At 44.5% G+C, this 17783-nt stretch overlaps 1 protein-coding gene across 2 annotated transcripts in view; it reads left to right on the top strand.

The window, feature by feature from the left end:
- Window positions 1-17783, top strand: part of GAB2 (GRB2 associated binding protein 2) — a 136700-nt gene that overhangs the window by 103648 nt on the left and 15269 nt on the right. For both annotated transcript variants that reach the window (XM_026706875.2, XM_026706874.2), the window contains exon 3: window positions 17512-17752. In XM_026706875.2, coding sequence (XP_026562660.2) covers window positions 17512-17752 — 241 coding nt within the window. The remainder of the gene's footprint in view (window positions 1-17511; window positions 17753-17783) is intronic.

Here is a 17783-nt window from a genome sequence, read left to right as displayed (position 1 = left end):
GTTAAGTGGATCTGGCTTCCCTGTTGACTTTGTTTATCATTAGGTCACAAAAGGGGAGCATGTGACTGCCGGACAAAGCAACCGTCATAATTATGAGTCAGCTGCTAATCGTCCGAATTTTGATCACATGACCACGGGGATGCTGCAATGGTTGTAAATGTGCAAAATGGCCCTAGGTCCATTTTTTTTCCCAGCGCCAGTGTAATTTTGAATAGTCATCGTTAAGAATCATCGTTAAGTCGAGGACTCTCTGTAATAACAACGTTGCATGGATTGTTAACCTCGAATTGCAAAACCCCCAAATCCAACTGGAAGACGCATATTTGATACTGATAGTAAAACCCACAGCATTTCTTAAGAAATCCCACTTCCATATTTTCCCATTCCTAGCAGGCAAGCATCGAGCTGAAATTCCTGGTCTGTTTTGCTAAACTATGCTTCACAACGCCACAACGTTATCTTTCTTGAATGTGTCGTGGGATCCAGCCCTACCCATTGCCAGACGCTTAAAATAAATATTTCCCAGAGTACAACAAGTGTTTCCTTTGGCATGCTGGACAAGAAATGACCTTTGAGTCAAAGCATACAGTTGGAAATATTTGGCAATGCCATAGTGACTTCCATCATTGGATATTAAATTCTATCTATCTATATCTATCTATCTATCTATCTATCTATCTATCTATCTATCTATCTATCTATCTATCCCTATCTCTTCTTTTTCTCCTCTTATCTATCTAATCTCTATCTATCTGTGATCTATATCTGTCTATCTACAGTATCTATCAATCAATCAATCAATCATCTGTCTGTCTGTCTACCATCTATCTATCTAATATCTATATCTATCTCTAATCTCTATCTATCATCTCTATCTATCTATCTATCTATCTACACTATCTATCTATCAATCAAATGTCTGTCTGTCTACTATCTATCTAATCTCTGTCTATCTATCTATCTATCTATCTATCTATCTATGTCTGTCTGTCTGTCTATCTATCTATCTATCTATCTATCTATCTATCTATCTATCTATCTAATTATCTATCTTCTATATATATATCTACAGTATCAATCAATCATATATCTGTCTATCTGATCTCTATCTAACATCTATATCTATCTACAGTATCTATCTATCAATCAAATGTCTATCTTCTATCTAATCTCTATCATCTATATCTGTCTATCTACAGTATCTATCAATGAATCAATCATCTATCTGTGTATCGTCTATCATCTATATCTATCATCTATATCTATCTACAGTATCAATCAATCATCTGTGTCTATCTACTTACCTACCTACCTATCATCTGTCTGTCTGTCTGTCTGTCTACTATCTATCTCATCTATCAAAGGGTTGCCAGAAAGAAGAGGCAATCAAGCTATTCTCCAAAGCACCTGAAGGCAGGACAAGAATCAATGCATGGATATTAATCAAGGATAGAAGCGACCAAGAACTAAGGAGAAATTTACCGACAGTGAGAACAATCAATCAGTGGAACAGTTTCCCTGCAGAAGTTGTGGGTGCTCCCTCACTGGAAGCTTTCAAGAAGAGATTAAGACATTTGTACAGAATGGTAGGATTTCCTGCTTGAACAGGGGGGGGTTTGGAATAGATGACCTCCAAGGTCCCTTCCAGTCCTTATGATTGTAGGGTCCACCAGTGTTAAAACACAATAGCTGGGGCAGTCTGGGAGTTGAAGTCAACCTGGTGATAGGGAGGAATTTTCGGACAGTGAGCCATTGATCAGTGGAACAGCTTCCCTGCAGAAGTTGTGGGCACTGCAACACTGGATGTTTTTCAGAAGAAACTGGATAGCTATTTGTGCAGAATGGTAGTATAGGGTTTCCTGCTTTGAGCAGGAGCAGGACTAGAACAGTGGTCGCCAACCAGTGGGCCGGGGACCACTGGTAGTCCATGAAAAAAAATTCATGTTCCGCAGAGAAATGTCACCCCCAAAGCAATTAATCCAGGCTGCGCGGAAACACAAGGCTGTGCTGCCCACATGGCCCGTGGGAACACAAGGCTTGTGTCGCTTGCATTGTGAGCAATACAAGGTAGTGAGGGAGGGGGGAGGGGGAAGGAGGGGACTTGCCTCACGCGCCCCACGCGTCTCGCCTGGCCACCGGGCTGCTTCTTTCCGCTTCTTTCTTCTTCTGCTTTTGGCTGCAGGCAAGGAAAGCAGCTAAAGTCTTTCTTTCTCTCCCCCAAACTCCGCCAGCAATGAGTCTTTGGGACCCTGCAAGGCCTCCTGCTCCAAGAGGCTGCGCCGACAAAGACTCATTTCCGGCAGAGTTTGTGGGAGAGAAAGAAAGACTTCTGCTGCTTCTTCTGCTTTCCTTGCATGAAGCCAAAAGTCTCTCTCTCTCCCTGTGAGAACAGAGCTGGAGACAGTATCCTGCAATCCCAAATAAAGGATGATCGATCGGTAGGAAAACAAGGTCGGGAATTTTCCTGCAGACTTTTTTTTGGGGGGGGTGGAATTTTCCCAGGGTCTCTGGTCTGCAGGATTTTAAATGATGAGTTTGGTGGTCCCTGAGGTCCAAAAGGTTGGCGACCCCTGGACTAGACGGCCTCCCTTCCAACGCTGTTATTCTGTATATACTTCTGAAAGTCAGCTTGCAAAGGCAGGCCTTCACCAAAGCCTTCATCTGTGGCCTTTGCTTTTCTGCACAACGGTTTGTTGAAGGCCTCCTGACTCTGCAGCCCGGAAAGCGTTACACACTGCGGCAGCAAAGCCCAATGACTTCCTTTCTATTGTGTTCAGCGCACACTCCGGTTTCCTCTCTCCTGCCGCGGCCTCCTCACGGCTTCATACTTTCGTAGAATAAATTGTCACAGGGCCCTGGGAGCGAGGGCTGGAGGGTGGAGGGTTGGGCTGAGCAGGCCAAGGATGGGAAAAGACGGGAAGGACAAGGAAGCGGGGGGAAAAATTGAAATTCAAGTTCCACTGATTCACTGTCCGAAAATTCCTCCCTATCACCAGGTTGACTTCAACTCCCAACTTCCTCAAGCCATCATGATTAGGGGGACTGGAGGCTAAAACATAGGAAGAATGGTTGCAGGAACTGGGCTTGGCTAAACTAGTGAAGAGAAAGACCAGGGGGAGCCAGGATAGCAGTTTTCACGTTTCTCAGGGGCTGCCCCAAAGAAGAGGGAGTCAAGCTGTTCTCCAAAGCTCCTGAAGGCAGGACAAGAAGCAACGGGTGGAAACTAACCAAGGAAAGAGAAGCAAGCTAGAACTAAGGAAAAAAAATTTCCGGACAATTAGAACAATTAATGGAATAACTTTGCCTCCAGAAGTTGTGAATGCTCCCAACACTGGAAGTTTTTTAAAAAGATGTTGACGGATAACCATTTGTCTGAAGTGTTAGGGTTTCCTGCCTAGGCAGGGGGTTGGACTAGAAGACCTTCAAGGTCCCTTTCCAACTCGGTTGTTCTATTCTAATGGTGAAAAAAAATATATAAGGTTCTACATTTAGGCAAGAAAAACCAAACGCACAGGTAGAGTATAAGTGGCACCTCACTCAACAGCCGTAACTCTGATTCATAAATTTGTTTTTGTAGCTCAGGGTTGAACGGTTGGGGTCCTTGGTTCTCCCCAAGCCGGGTTATTTTCTTGCAGACGTTTCTTTACCCAAGTAAGTAACGTCATCAGTGCTAGAAGGAAGTAGGGTTTTGCTTTCTGTTTTTATACAAGTGGATTGCCCTGTCAGTCTTGGTTCGAGTGATCTTAGATCTTCCTTGATTGGGCTATCGTTTACTGTTACCTTGTGTGCTGGTGGTTGTTGGGTTTTGGGTTTTTTTTGCATCGATAGGTCTTTGATTGGATTATTGTTCCATTCTCGATTGTTTGTCGAGTGTTAACTTTGCTTTTTTATTATTATTATTATCTCCAGCAAATTAGCAGTGTGTTGATTTGCTGGAGAAAAAGTTGTTTGGGCCTTTTTCATTCTCTCTTTTCAGTGGTATGTAACCTATCCCCATTATCCGTGGGGAGTTGCACCTGGAAAATTCACCAATTTATAGCTGGTCCTTGACTTTTGGCCATATCGGAGCCTGCCCATTGTGGTCCTAATTTGTGACAGTTGTAAAATTGGTTGTAAATGTCCACAGTGTTCACTTCACAACTGCAGTGGCTGCTTTACAGTCTCTGGGTTTCCTTAATCACTACCACACACACACACGCACACAAATAAATGTGGTAAAATCAGGTTGTCCTGTTTCATAGCTTTGACCCTAAGTTTCCTGAGCCTCGGTCAGAAAGTTATTTTAAGAATCCTGTGGTGTTTGACTTTCGCTTTTGAAGCATCAAGAGTTTCGTGAGAAGGAGTGCACTTGAGACATACCAAAGCATGCCCTGTTTTTGCTAGTTCTTCCTGTCAAAATGCAGATTAAAAGCTGTGGATTCCTTGGTGCTCTCTCAGCTGTAGCCTGTTCTGAAGTAGGCTTTCCAAGATCACAAAGCTGACTCCACATCCCAATGAAATCCCTTTTATTTGGGTTAAAGTGAATTCCTCTTCAGCAAAGTCCCAGCCAACAGTCTTTCAAGAGATTTTACAACTACAGACCTTTATCAGGCTTGGAGAGTTGCTAGGCCAATATCCTCCAAATGCCACGCGGGAGCAGCAATTACTTGGCAAGAAGTCAGGAACAAATCTTCACACTAATTGAACGAACTAATTGTCTCCTACAAACACCACTCCCCTTTCACTCCTATTTATTCCCTCTGGGAGGGGCCATTCACCATCCACCCGTGACTTTACTTCTGAGTCAACCCTTGTTCCTTAACTGTTCCCTTCTCCTGGCAGCTCTGTGCATGCACACACTAGGAACAGGCTCCAGCTATTCTTCTTCCCCACTGATCTCTGACTCCGAAGGCAGCCGATAACTGTCGGACGGCCCTGGCCCCATCTCTGCCTCCGACGCAAAGCCCTCATCAGAGCCTTCCCCAGACTCCAGGTCTGGCCCATGTTCCTCCCCAACCTCCTCACTGTCCGAGTCACAACACAGCCGTCATAAATACGAACCCATTGCCAAGTGTCTGAATTTGGATCACGTGACCACGGGGATGCATCCAAAGGTCGTAAGCATGAGAAAAAAAAAACAGTCCTAAGCCACTTTTTTTCAGTGCCGTCGTAACTTTGAATGGTCCCTAAATGAATCGAGGACTGTGTGTGGTGTCGTTTGACATTTTTCAGAAGATGGAGTGTGATGTCTTTGCATCCAGCCTGACTATAAACATCCAGCAAGGAGCAGGAAAAAAAAAACAATATTCAAATAGGAAGGCTTGTGTTTATGAACCAAGTGAAAGCATTCCACAGCTGTGTTCCTTTTATCCTGGTCCAGACTGCATTTTGGGCCAAAGCTGAAGTCTAGCAGATTTCTGTCAAAGCCATACAGATGTTTTCCTACCCATTAAGTCCTGTCCCCAATTCTCCAACCCACCCCAACCCCCCTCCCAGTAGGGGCGTGCATAAGCGCACCAACGTGCCTACCGTCCCTGTCCTATTGTTTCTTTTATTATTATTTTTTATTTTTCTTATATGTATTCATAGCTATGTTTTGACTTATACCTATTATCTTGTAAGCAATTGACCAATAAAAAAAAATTGCAAACAGAGCTAAAAGTCCATCCGGGGATGTTTTCTCTCGAATAGGGATTTTTTCCTATTCAAGGAAAAAAAAAATTGACTGTCCAAACTGAGGAAAAACAGCCCTTCCGTAGAGTGAATTGGTATTAATACCACTCTATAAAGCCTTAGTAAAACCACACCTAGAGTACTGCATCCAGTTTTGGTCACCACATTATAAAAAAGATGTTGAGACTCTAGAAAAAGTACAGAGAAGAGCAACCAGGAGGATGAGGGGACTGGAGACTAAAACATACGATGAACGGTTGCAGGAACTGGGCTTGGCTAGTCTAGTGAAGAGAAGGATCAGCGGAGACATGAGAACAGTCTTCCAATATTTGAGGGGCTGCCCCAGAGAGGAGGAAGGGGGTCAAGCTATTTTCCAAAACACCCGAAGGCCAGACAAGGAATAATGGATGGAAACTGAACAAGGAAAGATTTCACCTGGAAATAAGGAGAAACTTTCTGACAAGGAGAACAATCAACCCATGGAACAGAAGTTGCCCTCGGAAGTTGTGGGAGCACCATCACTTGAGACCCTCAGGAAGAGATTGGACTCCCATCTGTCAGAAACGGTGTAGGGCTGCTTGGGCGGGGGGTTGGACTAGATGACCTATAAGGTCTCTTCCAGCTGTGTTATTCTGTTCTGTGCAGTTCTCAATCGGCTGAATTTTGATCATGTGAGCTTGGGGACACCGCAGTGGTTGTAAGTGCGACAGACCGTCCTAAGTCACATTTTTCCAGCGCTGTTGCAACTTTCGGCTGCTGCTAAATGAATGCTCGTAAGACGAGGACTACCTCTAGCTGGAAATTGCCAGGGTTGGCAAACCCTAGTTTGAAGCAGGTACGCACAGACAACACGTTATTATCCAAAGCTCCCAAAGGCACAAAAAGAAGCAACGGATGGAAACTAATCAAGGTGAGAACCAACCTAGAAATAAGGAGACATTTCGTAATCGTGAGGACGATGAACCAGTGGAACAGAAGTTGCCTTCAGAAATTGCGGGTGTTCCATCACTGGTGGTTTTTAAGCAAAAATCGGAGAACAATTTATCTGAAACGGTATAGGTTCTCCTGCCTGATCAAGGAGTCAGACTAGAAGACCTCCAAGGTCCCTTCCAACTCTGTTATTCTGAAGACTGCCTGCATGGGAACACCTTTTTATTTTCATGGTCACATTTTTCTCTCTAGAAATTTGCAGATTTGCTGGTTCCCCGCCTTTAAATCCTACGGACGTGTATCCTGCAGAAACTTCTGCCAGCCGCCCCCCGGGCTCCAAAATTCCCCTTAGAAAAATTCAAAAGAAATTCTGAGAATGCAGTCGGGGGTAAAAAAACAACAACAGAAATCTCTTTCGCAAGAAAAGAGAAAGGCAAATTTCGATAAGGCATTGCAATCCTGCCTTAACTGATTTATGGAAATGAGGTAGAGGCAAACCACGGGCTTTTTTTTTGTACACGCTGGCGTATTGCAGAGAGATCTTGACGCAAGTTGATCGTGACCAGATTGTGATCTAGAGAAAAGATAGGGGCCGAAAAACCTGCGTTGAAAAACAATAACGGCATACGTCGTGCCAAAAGTGCCTTGTGCATTTGGACAAAGTGGCCTAAGAGTGGCTCAGAACTGCTTCTTATTACAGGAACTCCTCGACTTACGACCGCAGAGGAGGTCAATAACAACTGCCTTACTTAGCCTTACTGCTAAAGTAAGGCGGTTGTTGAGTGAGTTTTTCCTCCATCTGTCGGTCTTTTCATGGCAGTTGTTAATTTAGTATAGGTCGTCCTGAACTTACGGCCACAATCGAGCCAGTTAAGTGTTGCTAAGCGAGAAGGAATAGTGGTGCTTTCGCACTTTGGTGTTCTGAACCAACTCCCCAAATACGACGAACTTTCAGAAGCGAACTCAAAAGATGCCTTTATGAGGAGAACTGGCAGCCCCGGCCAAAAATTTCTCTCTCACCAACAGGCTGACAAGTCCGTCTGTCCAGAAAATGAATAGTTCTCTACCACATCTATTCATCTCCACCCCCTGCCTTTTATCCCCAGAGCTAGGGTGGGGTGTTTTGCTAGAAGCAGTGGCTCTTCTGTCCCAAGGACCGGCCCATAGATTTCCACTACTCTCCTCTCCTCTCTGCCTTCTGTGCATCCATGCATCAGGCACTGTACCCAGCTATTCCTCCTCTTCCTCATCAGCCACCTCCAGACCTGGGGGCTGTTGACTCTCCATCTGAGGGCTGATGGACAGCCCTGGCTCCGCCTCTATCTCTGTCTCTGCCGGCTCCATTCCCTCTTCCCCCTCTTAGCTCTCAGGTTGCTTTAATGCTGACCCTGACTCCCACACCACCACCTCCTCCTCCTCCTTCTCCTTCTCCTCCTCCTTCTCCTCCTCTTTCTCCTCCTCCTTCTCCTCCCCTCCTTCTCTCCTCTTCCTTCTCCTCCTCCTCCTTCTCTTCCTCCTCCTTCCTCTCCTCCTCCTTCTCCTCTTTCTCCTCCTCCTTCTCCTCCTCTTCCTTCTCCTCCTCCTCCTTCTTTCCTCCTCCTTCTCCTCCTTCTCCTCCTCCTCCTCCTCCTCCTCCTCCTTCTCCTCCTCCTCCTTCCTCCTCTCTTCCTTCTCTTCCTCCTCCTTCTCCTCCTCCTCCTTCTCCTCCTCCTGTTCCTTCTCTTTCTCCTCCTTCTCCTCCTCCTTCTCCTCCTCTTCCTTCTCCTCCTCCAATTCAGCTGCTGGAGGGTTCAACTGGCCCCACCACTTGAGGTTGGAGGAAACTTCAAGAGAAGAAAGAAACTGAAGGACCATCTACCAAATCTAGCCAGGGTTGTCACCCGGGTCACAAAGAACCAGGTTCCATTTGTCCTAGTTTGGAAACATGATAGAAAAATCCAGTTTTCTGGAGAAGACCCTGAGGCTGAGAAAAGTGGAAGGAAAAAGGACGCCAACAGCAGCAAAGCGAACAGACTCAGTCACACCGTAGTTGTGATGGGGGCACGGCTGGAAGATCTGAAGGATCAGATGGGGAACAAATCATCCCAGAGAAGCTCTAGCGATGTGGTCCCTAATAGGAGTTGACAGCTATTGGAGGGCACTTCATCACTTATCAGGCCATTCCATCAAAGCAAAGACCCAGCTGGGCTCCCTTGGGAAGATGACCTGATGACACATAATCAATTAATGTTGGTTCTCTAACTTTGTAGCCTCTAGGTGGAAAAGCTGTGATGTTATCCGCCAGTGTCTCTGGACATGTGGGCATCCTAAATAATCGATGATCGTCAAACAATCCATGCAAAGAGCCAACTCTTGGAAGGAGAGCGACATCCTCCCTTACTAACGCTGATTATATTTCCGAGTTTGGTAATGAAAGGTCTGCAAGAAAACAGCTGAGCTCAGAGACCACCAAGGACCCCATAGTCGTCATCCTCCTTTGGAGTGAAATGGGAGGGAAGGGAAGGGAAGAGAATGAGAAGAGAATAAGAATAAGAAGAGGGGAGGGGAGAGAGGAGAGGAGAGGAGAAGAGAATAAGAATAAGAAGAGGGGAGGGGAGAGAGGAGAGGAGAGAAGAAGAGAATTAGAAGAGGAGAGGAGAGAAGAAGAGAGAAGAAGAGAATAAGAAGAGGAGAGGAGAGAAGAGAATAAGAAGAGGAGAGGAGAGAAGAAGAGAATAAGAAGAGGAGAGGAGAGAAGAGAAGAGAAGAGAAGAGAAGAAGAGAATAAGAAGAGGAGAGGAGAGAAGAGAATAAGAAGAGAATAAGAAGAGAAGAGAATTAGAGAAGAGGAGAAGAGAAGAAGAGAAGAGAATAAGGAGAGAAGAGAAGAGAAGAGAAGAATAGTAGAGAAGAGAATTAGAAGAGGAGAGGAGAGAAGAAGAGAACAAGAAGAGGAGAGAAGAAGAGAAGAAGAGAAGAAGAAGAGAAGAGAAGAAGAGAAGAGGAGAAGAGAATAAGAAGAGAAGAGAAGAGAAGAAGAGAAGAGAATTAGAAGAGAAGCGAAGATGAGAAGAGAAGAGAAAATAAGAAGAGAAGAGAAGAGAAGAGAAGAGAAGAATAGTAGAGAAGAGAATTAGAAGAGGAGAGGAGAGAAGAAGAGAACAAGAAGAGGAGAGAAGAAGAGAATAAGAAGAGAAGAGAAGAGAAGAGAAGAAGAGAAGAGAATAAGAAGAGAAGAGAAGAGAATAAGGAGAGAAGAGAAGAAGAGAAGAGAATTAGAAGAGAAGAGAAGATGAGAAGAGAAGAGAAAATAAGAAGAGAAGAGAAGAGAAGAATAGTAGAGAAGAGAATTAGAAGAGAAGATGAGAAGAGAATAAGAATAGAATAGAATAGAATAGAATAGAATAGCAGAGTTGGAAGGGACAATGGAGGTCTTCTAGTCCAACCCCCTGTTCAGGCAGGAAATCCTATACCACTTCAGACAAATGGCTGTCCAATCTCTTTACAACTTCTGGAGGCAAAGTCGTTCCACTGATTAATCGTTCTAACTGTCAGGAAATTTATCCTTAGCTCTAGGTTGCTTCTCTCCTTGGTGAGTTTCCATCCGTTGCTTGTTACCCTGCCCTCAGGGGCTTTGGAGAATAGCTGGACTCCCTCTTCTTTGGGGCAGCCCCTCAAATATTGGAAGACTGCTATCACGCCACCTTTCGTTCTTCTTTTCATCAAACTACACAGGCCCAGTTCCTGCAACCGTTCTTCGTATGTTTTATCCTCCTCCCTCCTAATCCTCTTTGTTGCTCTTCTCTGCATTCTTTCTAGTGCCTCAACATCTTTTTTTGCGTTGTAGTGACCAAACCTGGATGGAAGTGTAGCCTTACCAAGGCATGATAACAGTTCCATGGCGCAAGGGAATATGCTGGCTGGGGAACTCTGGGAGTTGAAGTCCACACATCTTAAAGTTGCTGAGTTTAAAACATACTACGCGGCTCCTTCTTAGCTACTGAGGATGTTGTGCACCTGCTGCTGACCTGTATTGTTTATTAATTTATTTGATTTGTCAAACCCAAGATAATAGGCATAAGTATAAACCTGAGTAAGAATACAGGAAATAGATAAGAATATACGGGGACAATAGGACAGGGACGGTAGGCACGACGGTGGACTCAGGTATGCCCCCTACAAACCTCTTAGGAATGGGGTGAGGTCAATAGTGGATAGTTTAAGGTTAAAAGAGTGGGAGGGTTTGAGGATGTAACTACAGTCGGGAAGCGCATTCCAGGCATTGACCACTCGGTTGCTGAAGTCGTACATCCTGCAATCAAGTTTGGAGCGGTTTACCTTGAGTTTGTATCTGCTGTGTGCTTTTGCGTTGTTGAGGTTGAAGCTTGAAGGAGTCATTGACGGGCAGGAGGTTGTAGCAGACAATTTTGTGTACTACTAATTGGCCTCACCTTGTTGTTCACAAGACGCTCCAGTTTGTAGCAATTGCCCCATCTAGTGATGGCTTTTATCCATAAGGTGACTAGGCACCTTAAAGAAGGAATTGTCTCCTTTTCTCTTGTTCTAATAACATTTTCTTTTATTTCCTTGGTGCGACAATCGCAGAATTACACAGGTAGCCCTCCATTTACAAGAGTTTGTTTAGGGACCGTTCAAAGCTTTGACAGGAGTTGAAACAAAGGGACTTGGGACCGTTTTTCACATTTACAACCGTTTCACATTTCCAACTGCAACAGTTGTAAGGTCGGGGGATCAAAATTCAGACCCTTGGCCACCATTTCATGTTTACGATGGTCCTGGAGTCACATATCCCCTTTTGCAATCTTCTGACAAGCCAAATCAGTGGGGATATCCGATTCACTTAACAATCGGGGCCCCCAACTAAACCACTGCGGCGATTTGCTTAACAACTGCGAGAAAAAAGGACGTAAACTGGGGCAAAATTTGCGTAACGAATGTCTTGCTTGACAGCATGTTGGGCTCAACTGGGGTCATAATCCAAGGACTCACCTCTATGATTTAGGTTCTGGGTGGATGCATATATATTTTTTCCTCTAAAGCTTGAGCATGTCTCTTTAAAATAAGCTTACACTTAGATTAGATTAGACTTAGAATTAGATGACGCTTGCACAAGACCTTCATTGTCCTTTACTCATTTCCATTTCTAGAGCGGGGGGGCTTTCAATTGCTCATTCGTGCTCTAAGACTGCTGGAAGGTGCTGCAGACAGAGCTCCCCTTGGAGATACCTTAAGAACAAGAGCTGAAGAAGCTTCTTGGATGAAGAAGCGAAACATCTTCAAAGAAAAACCAAGGGAGCCCAGTTCATCCTCTTTTTAACGACCCCATAAAATCCCATGCGAGGCGGAGTCTGGGCAACTGAATGAAGTTGACTGTTTCCTGGCCAGATGCTCTTCCTGTTGCCAATGCAGAGTTTTGTTCAGCAGATATATTCTCGTCGTGCCCAGAGAAAGAAATATCTAACTCTACCCAGGATCGAACTCACGGCCTCCGGAACTCACATTTGGAAACCCATGATTAGAAGTTGCAGCTAGTCCAGTGACGGGCATACCATGAGCCACTGCTCTGGTTGCCCGTGGGCTCCTGGTCACAATTCAAGTTCTGCTTACTATTTATAAGACCCATTCGTGACCTCAACAAACATGGCGACATCCCCACTATCGTCATCCTCTTTTCATGACCCCATAATCCCTTGCAGCAGTGGAGTCTGGGCAACTGAATGGACCTGAGTTTTTCCTGGCCGGATGCCCTTCCTGTCACCAGTGCGGAGTTTTGTTCAGCCGATATATTCTCTCATTGTTCCCAGAGAGAGAAACATCTGCCCCTTTGTGGCTACTTAAAAGGCTGTCTATTTTTCCATATATATTTTTTTCTGCTCTTTCAATAAAATGTCTAGTTTGATGAAAAGAAGGACTAGGGTAGGTGACATGATTATTTATGTATTTATTTATTTATTGAATTTATATTGCTGCCTATTCGCCCATGGCGACTTGAGGCGGCTTACGGAATGTAAAAAACCCTATTTAAAATAAAAAATAAAAACTAACAAAAAGAATCAAATAAATTAATAAAGTACAATAGAACAAAATCTGGGAAAATGGGCCTCAAAAATTGGGTATGGCCTTGGTGGGTGTGGCTTGTCGGCCTCCTGCACCATGGTGAGCGGCCATTTTTGTCCTCCCCGGGCTCCGGAGGCGTCCCTCAAGCCTCTGATAGGGCAAATACGGCCTCCCCAGGCTCCGTAGGCCTTTCAGAGCATCAGGGAGGCCCGTTTTTTGGCCTCCCCAAGCCTCAGAGAGGCCCGTTTTTTGGCCTCCCCAAGCCTCAGAGAGGCCCTGGAGGGGGGGTTGGACTAGATGACCTATAAGGTCCCTTCCAACTCTGATTATCTGTTATTTGCCAGTTCACCGAACCGGCCATAAAAAAACCATAAAATTAACTACCGTTCATCTGAACCGGTAGCAGCCCACTCCTGGAGTTTCCTGCCTGAGCAGGGGTTGGACTAGTAGACCTTCAAGGTCCCTTCGAACCCTGTTATTCTGTTAAAACTGGGCAGAGCTGGGATCCTCCAGATCACTTTCATTAAACAGTTTTTTTATCCCTTGGATAGCTGAAGCTCAGACAGAGCAGTGTAACTAAATATTGTGCATAAGGGCCAGGCAGCGAAGAGGAAATTTCAGCCTTTGTTTCAATTATTGATTGATTCATTCATCTATTATTGAAGTTATATCTCATCTTTCGCTTCATGCTCGCCTCGCCCACCCCACCCTCAAGAATGGCTTGCTGCAATTTTTGAAAAATGCGGAATATGAAAGATAACCTAAAAACAGCACAAGTGAAAGTCAAACCAAAAACTTAAAATTAGAAACCCAGATTGTTCTTCACGTCAGGCTGATTTTGTTTAGATCTTCTCCACTGATCCAGGCAAGATATCTTGACTGCATCAAATCAAGTATATACAATATACAATTTTTAAAAAAAAAAATTTTAGAAGGGCTTTTTTTTATTTTTAAAGGAGGATTAAATTATTCCGGTAATCAGAGGGAATTGATGCAAAAACAGAAATATGCAGAGGCTCCTTGCAAAGAAATTAAGAATTTTTGCAGAGGGATGAAAAAAAAATATCCAAGAAGAGGTTTTAAAATATCAAATTTTATTAAAATAAAGATTTTTCTCTTCAGGTGCTATTCACGTAGCAGTTCCAAGTATTACTGCTTAAGTGAGAATTTACCAGAAACAGGCACATAGTCTGTGCTACTGAATAAGCTTGTAAACATTTACATGCTTAGCCATTTACTTAAGCATCTGTGAATATTTTAACAATACTATGCAAACTATTGAAAATCTATTTTGACTGTGTTTGGTTAACACTCTGTCAAGTTTTTGCAAGGCTGCTAAGAACAACAGATAAAGTTCCTAAACAATAAATCAAAGAGTCTCCAAACACAAACTAAGATAATCCTAATGTCCACAAGGCTTGAGTGCAAAAACTTCTTTGCTTCCTGCAAAGAACTGCAGTTTCTCAGCTGGCTTTTATCTCTTAAGGGAGGGGCCATTACTTTGCAGCCTTACTCCCGAGTCGCCCGTGCTGCTGCAGCTGCTCTTTCCTTCGAGCAGCCCTGCACGCACACACACACACTGGGCATGGGCTCCTCGGGGTCCTCTTCCTCACTGCTGCCGGCCTCCACAAACTCCGAAGGCCGCACTCCACTCCCTGATGGCCCTGGCCCCATCCCTGCATCACACGTAGGCCCCACGTCCAAGTCCTCGCTCTCCGAGACCTCAGCCGTCTGCCCCCGCTGCCGGCGCACCACAACAACACCCGAGAAGCTGTTTTTTAAAGTTTCCCAAATCATTTCGCATCTACAGAAACATATTGAAGTAATAAAAACAGGCACGCAACCATCACGCAAGGGTTAATAGCAGCTTTATCGGGACAAAATAACAAACCTAGGAACAAAATGAGGCTATTTAAATTCTTCCCTCATAACGCACTCGCTTGAAAACAGAGAAATAAAATCTCTGTGTGTGTTCCTTACCGTGAGCTATGGAAGCAGAATATATTCCCCCTCACCCCTTTTCATCTCTCACTGACATATAAAAGGTAAAAGTTGAATATTGATCAGAGGTGCACCTAGGCAGAAATTAGTCAGCAAGGTTTATTAATATCCCTTTCTCCGTTTTTTAGAAACTGAGGGGGCGGAGGGAGTGGATTCCAGGAAGCACACTTGACATGAGGTTTTGCATCATGGCAGAATCCCAGATGTTGTTGAATCATGTCCGTTAATGGAAGGCGTCCGGTTAGATAAAAGACAGACAATCCTTTCTGCTTTTTGGCATGTTTTTCATATCTCCTGCTGAATAATGCTGCTTTATTTGGAGATGGGTACAGGAATTGGGCCTATCTAATTTAATGAATAAGGCATGCCATGGCTCAGCGGCTAAGACGCTGAGCTTGTCGATCAGAAAGGTCGGCGGTTTGGCGGTTTGAATCCCTAGCGCCGCGTAACGGAGTGAGCTCCTGTGACTTGTCCCGGCTTCTTCCAACCTAGCAGTTCGAAAGCACGTAACAAAAACGCAAGTAGAAAAATAGGAACCATCTTTGGTGGGAAGGGAACCGCGTTCCGTGCACCTTCAGCGTTTTAGTCCTGCCGGCCACATGACCATGGAGACGTCTTCGGACAGCACTGGCTCTTCTTTGGCTTTGTAATGGAGATGAGCACCGCCCCCTAGAGCCGGACACAAGTAGCATGGATGTGTGAGGGGAACCTTTACCTTTAGCTAACTTAATTAAAAGAAGGACTAGGGGTGACATGAGAGACGTCTTCCAATATTTGAGGGGCTGCCACAAAGAAGAGGGGAGGTCAAGTTATTTTCCAAAGCACCAGAAGACAAGACAAAAATGTGTGGAAACTAGCAAGGAGAGAAGCAACCTAGAACTAAGGAGAAATTTCTTGACAGTGAGAACAATTAGTCAGTGAAACAGCTGGCCACCAGAAGTTGTGCGTGCTCTATCATTGGAAGTTTTTAAGAAGAGATTAGACAATGATTTGCCCTGAAATGGTATATAGCTGTGATGGCAAACCTATGGCACACGTGCCAGAAGTGGCACGCAGAGCCATTTCTGCCGGCATGCAAACCGTCGCCCAGAACTGATCCACTGTGTGTCAGGTGGTGCTCCAGTCAAAATTCAAGAAAGAAATACTTATAGACTCCTTAGATTAGAGAAAAAATATCTTTTACTGAAAATGAAGTGGTAGCAACCGTAGAATTCTGAATCTGAGAAAATCAGGCGCGCAAACCACACGTACAAAGTGCTGGAAATGTTCCCACCCCCAATAGTTCGAAGGATTCTTCCAATTAAAAGTTGTGAATATGATCACGTGGACATCTTCAGGTGGGGATGAGGCCTCTGTCCGTTGACCTTGGCATATTTTGATAAAGGTTTGCAGCTGCGCAGAAAAAAGAAAGCTAAGCGAGAAAATAGAAACCTAAGCAAGAATTTATACTCCCCCCCTCCTCATTTTTACCACACTAGAATGTAACACCCGCAGCTCGCTTCCCAGACTTTACTCCCTCCTCCCCCCGTTACTTATGGCACCCTAAAGATGCAAAGCAATAGCAGAAGATCTTGAAGGCTGACACTGTGCATGCGCCCCACCAGCCAGTTGATTGTCAGGTATCTGCCAAGCACGTGCGGTGGGAGACGAGTGTGCATGTGCAGGGGGACGCGGGGGGTCTCGTGCGCATGCACAGAGGTGCGTGGTGCACTCGTGGGGGGTGCGTGCATGCACAGGGAGGTCGCACGCACATTGCATTATGGGTGCAGACCCGTGGACCCACTTTTGGCATGCGACGACAAAAAGGTTAACCATCACTGGTATATAGGATCTCCTGCCTGAGCAGGGGGTTAGGCTGGAAGACCTCCAATTTTGTATTTATTTATTTTGTTGTGTTTATGTAGTGTATACTGGAGGTGGGGATTCTTTGAGAGCTGGATGCAATGAAATTTCATTTTTAATGTACTGTAGGCCGATTAGCGTACGTTTAAAGTGGCAATAAAGTTTTCTTAACATGGGATTTGTTTTACAACAAAATTTGTGGTTAGAAAGGGGAAGAATATTATTATTATTTAGATGAAAATATTGTTACTATTACTGATATTTTGGACTAGCTCGATACCTGTGCTTTGCTACAAAATGATGTGGCCGGGCTTAGTTTTGGGGAAAGAAAATAGTGGGGGGGGATAAAATCGTGCCTCTGCCTACCAGCATCCATCAGTATTCATCTGACTAGCGCCCTGTCAGTGTATGAGAGAGTTGAGGGCTGTTTGGCAACTGAAAGAGTATTCGCTGTGCGAGCAAAGATACAGCAAGGAGCCTGGGCGTGGCTTAGCTCAACTGTTCTGCACTAAAGTGATTTGCTGCTGTGAAACTAAAATGGAAACAGAAACTTCTCTCCTCTGCTTGTGCTTTGCATTTGGAACAGATTTCTTTTCAGGTGGGGAGGTGGAGTAGAACTCCTTAGCATCAGAGCGTGTTAATAATAATAATATACGAAATACTAATGCTCTGATGGTCATTTCGAAAAATCCTTTCTTAGTGAGCCCATAGAAGCCAAGAGGAACACACATGCCAAATTTCAAGTTTGTAGGCTTTACAGTTCTGGAGATTTTGTGATGATGCGTGAGTGGTATTTCACTTTTATAGAGAGAAAAGATTAGTAAATTGACCCAGACAATACACCGTATCATTAAGCACTTACGTAAGTTAAAGAAAAACGTACCAATAAAACATTTTTAAAAATTGACAATAAAGTTATTCTAAGTTTAAGTCTTAGGAAAGTACAGACTCAAATCCATCACTATTTACGACTGTTAACTACGATAGCAACTTCTTTATTATTATTATTATTATTTTCCTCCTGGGCAGATTCCTTACGAAACGTCCCTCTGGTGAGTCACGGTCCTCGCTCATCTCCGGCCGAGTTCAGCAGCTCCAACCAACGGTTGCTGCGGGAGCGAAAAACGTCCGCTCCTTCGCACTCCAGTCAACCCACCCTCTTCACGTTTGAGTCGCCTTCCAATCACATCCGGAGCACCCTTTCCACCAGCGCTCCTCAGGACTATCTCTTCCTACACCAGTGCATGAGCCAGAAATCAGAAAATACAAGGTAAACTCTTGGTGAATCAAATACTCCCGTT

The sequence above is a fragment of the Pseudonaja textilis genome, chromosome 7, assembly GCF_049901715.1.
Source record: "Pseudonaja textilis isolate UNSWEBS1 chromosome 7, rPseTex1.2, whole genome shotgun sequence".
Taxonomy (NCBI): Eukaryota; Metazoa; Chordata; class Lepidosauria; order Squamata; family Elapidae; genus Pseudonaja; species Pseudonaja textilis.
This window is presented reverse-complemented; position numbering and strand designations above follow the sequence as displayed.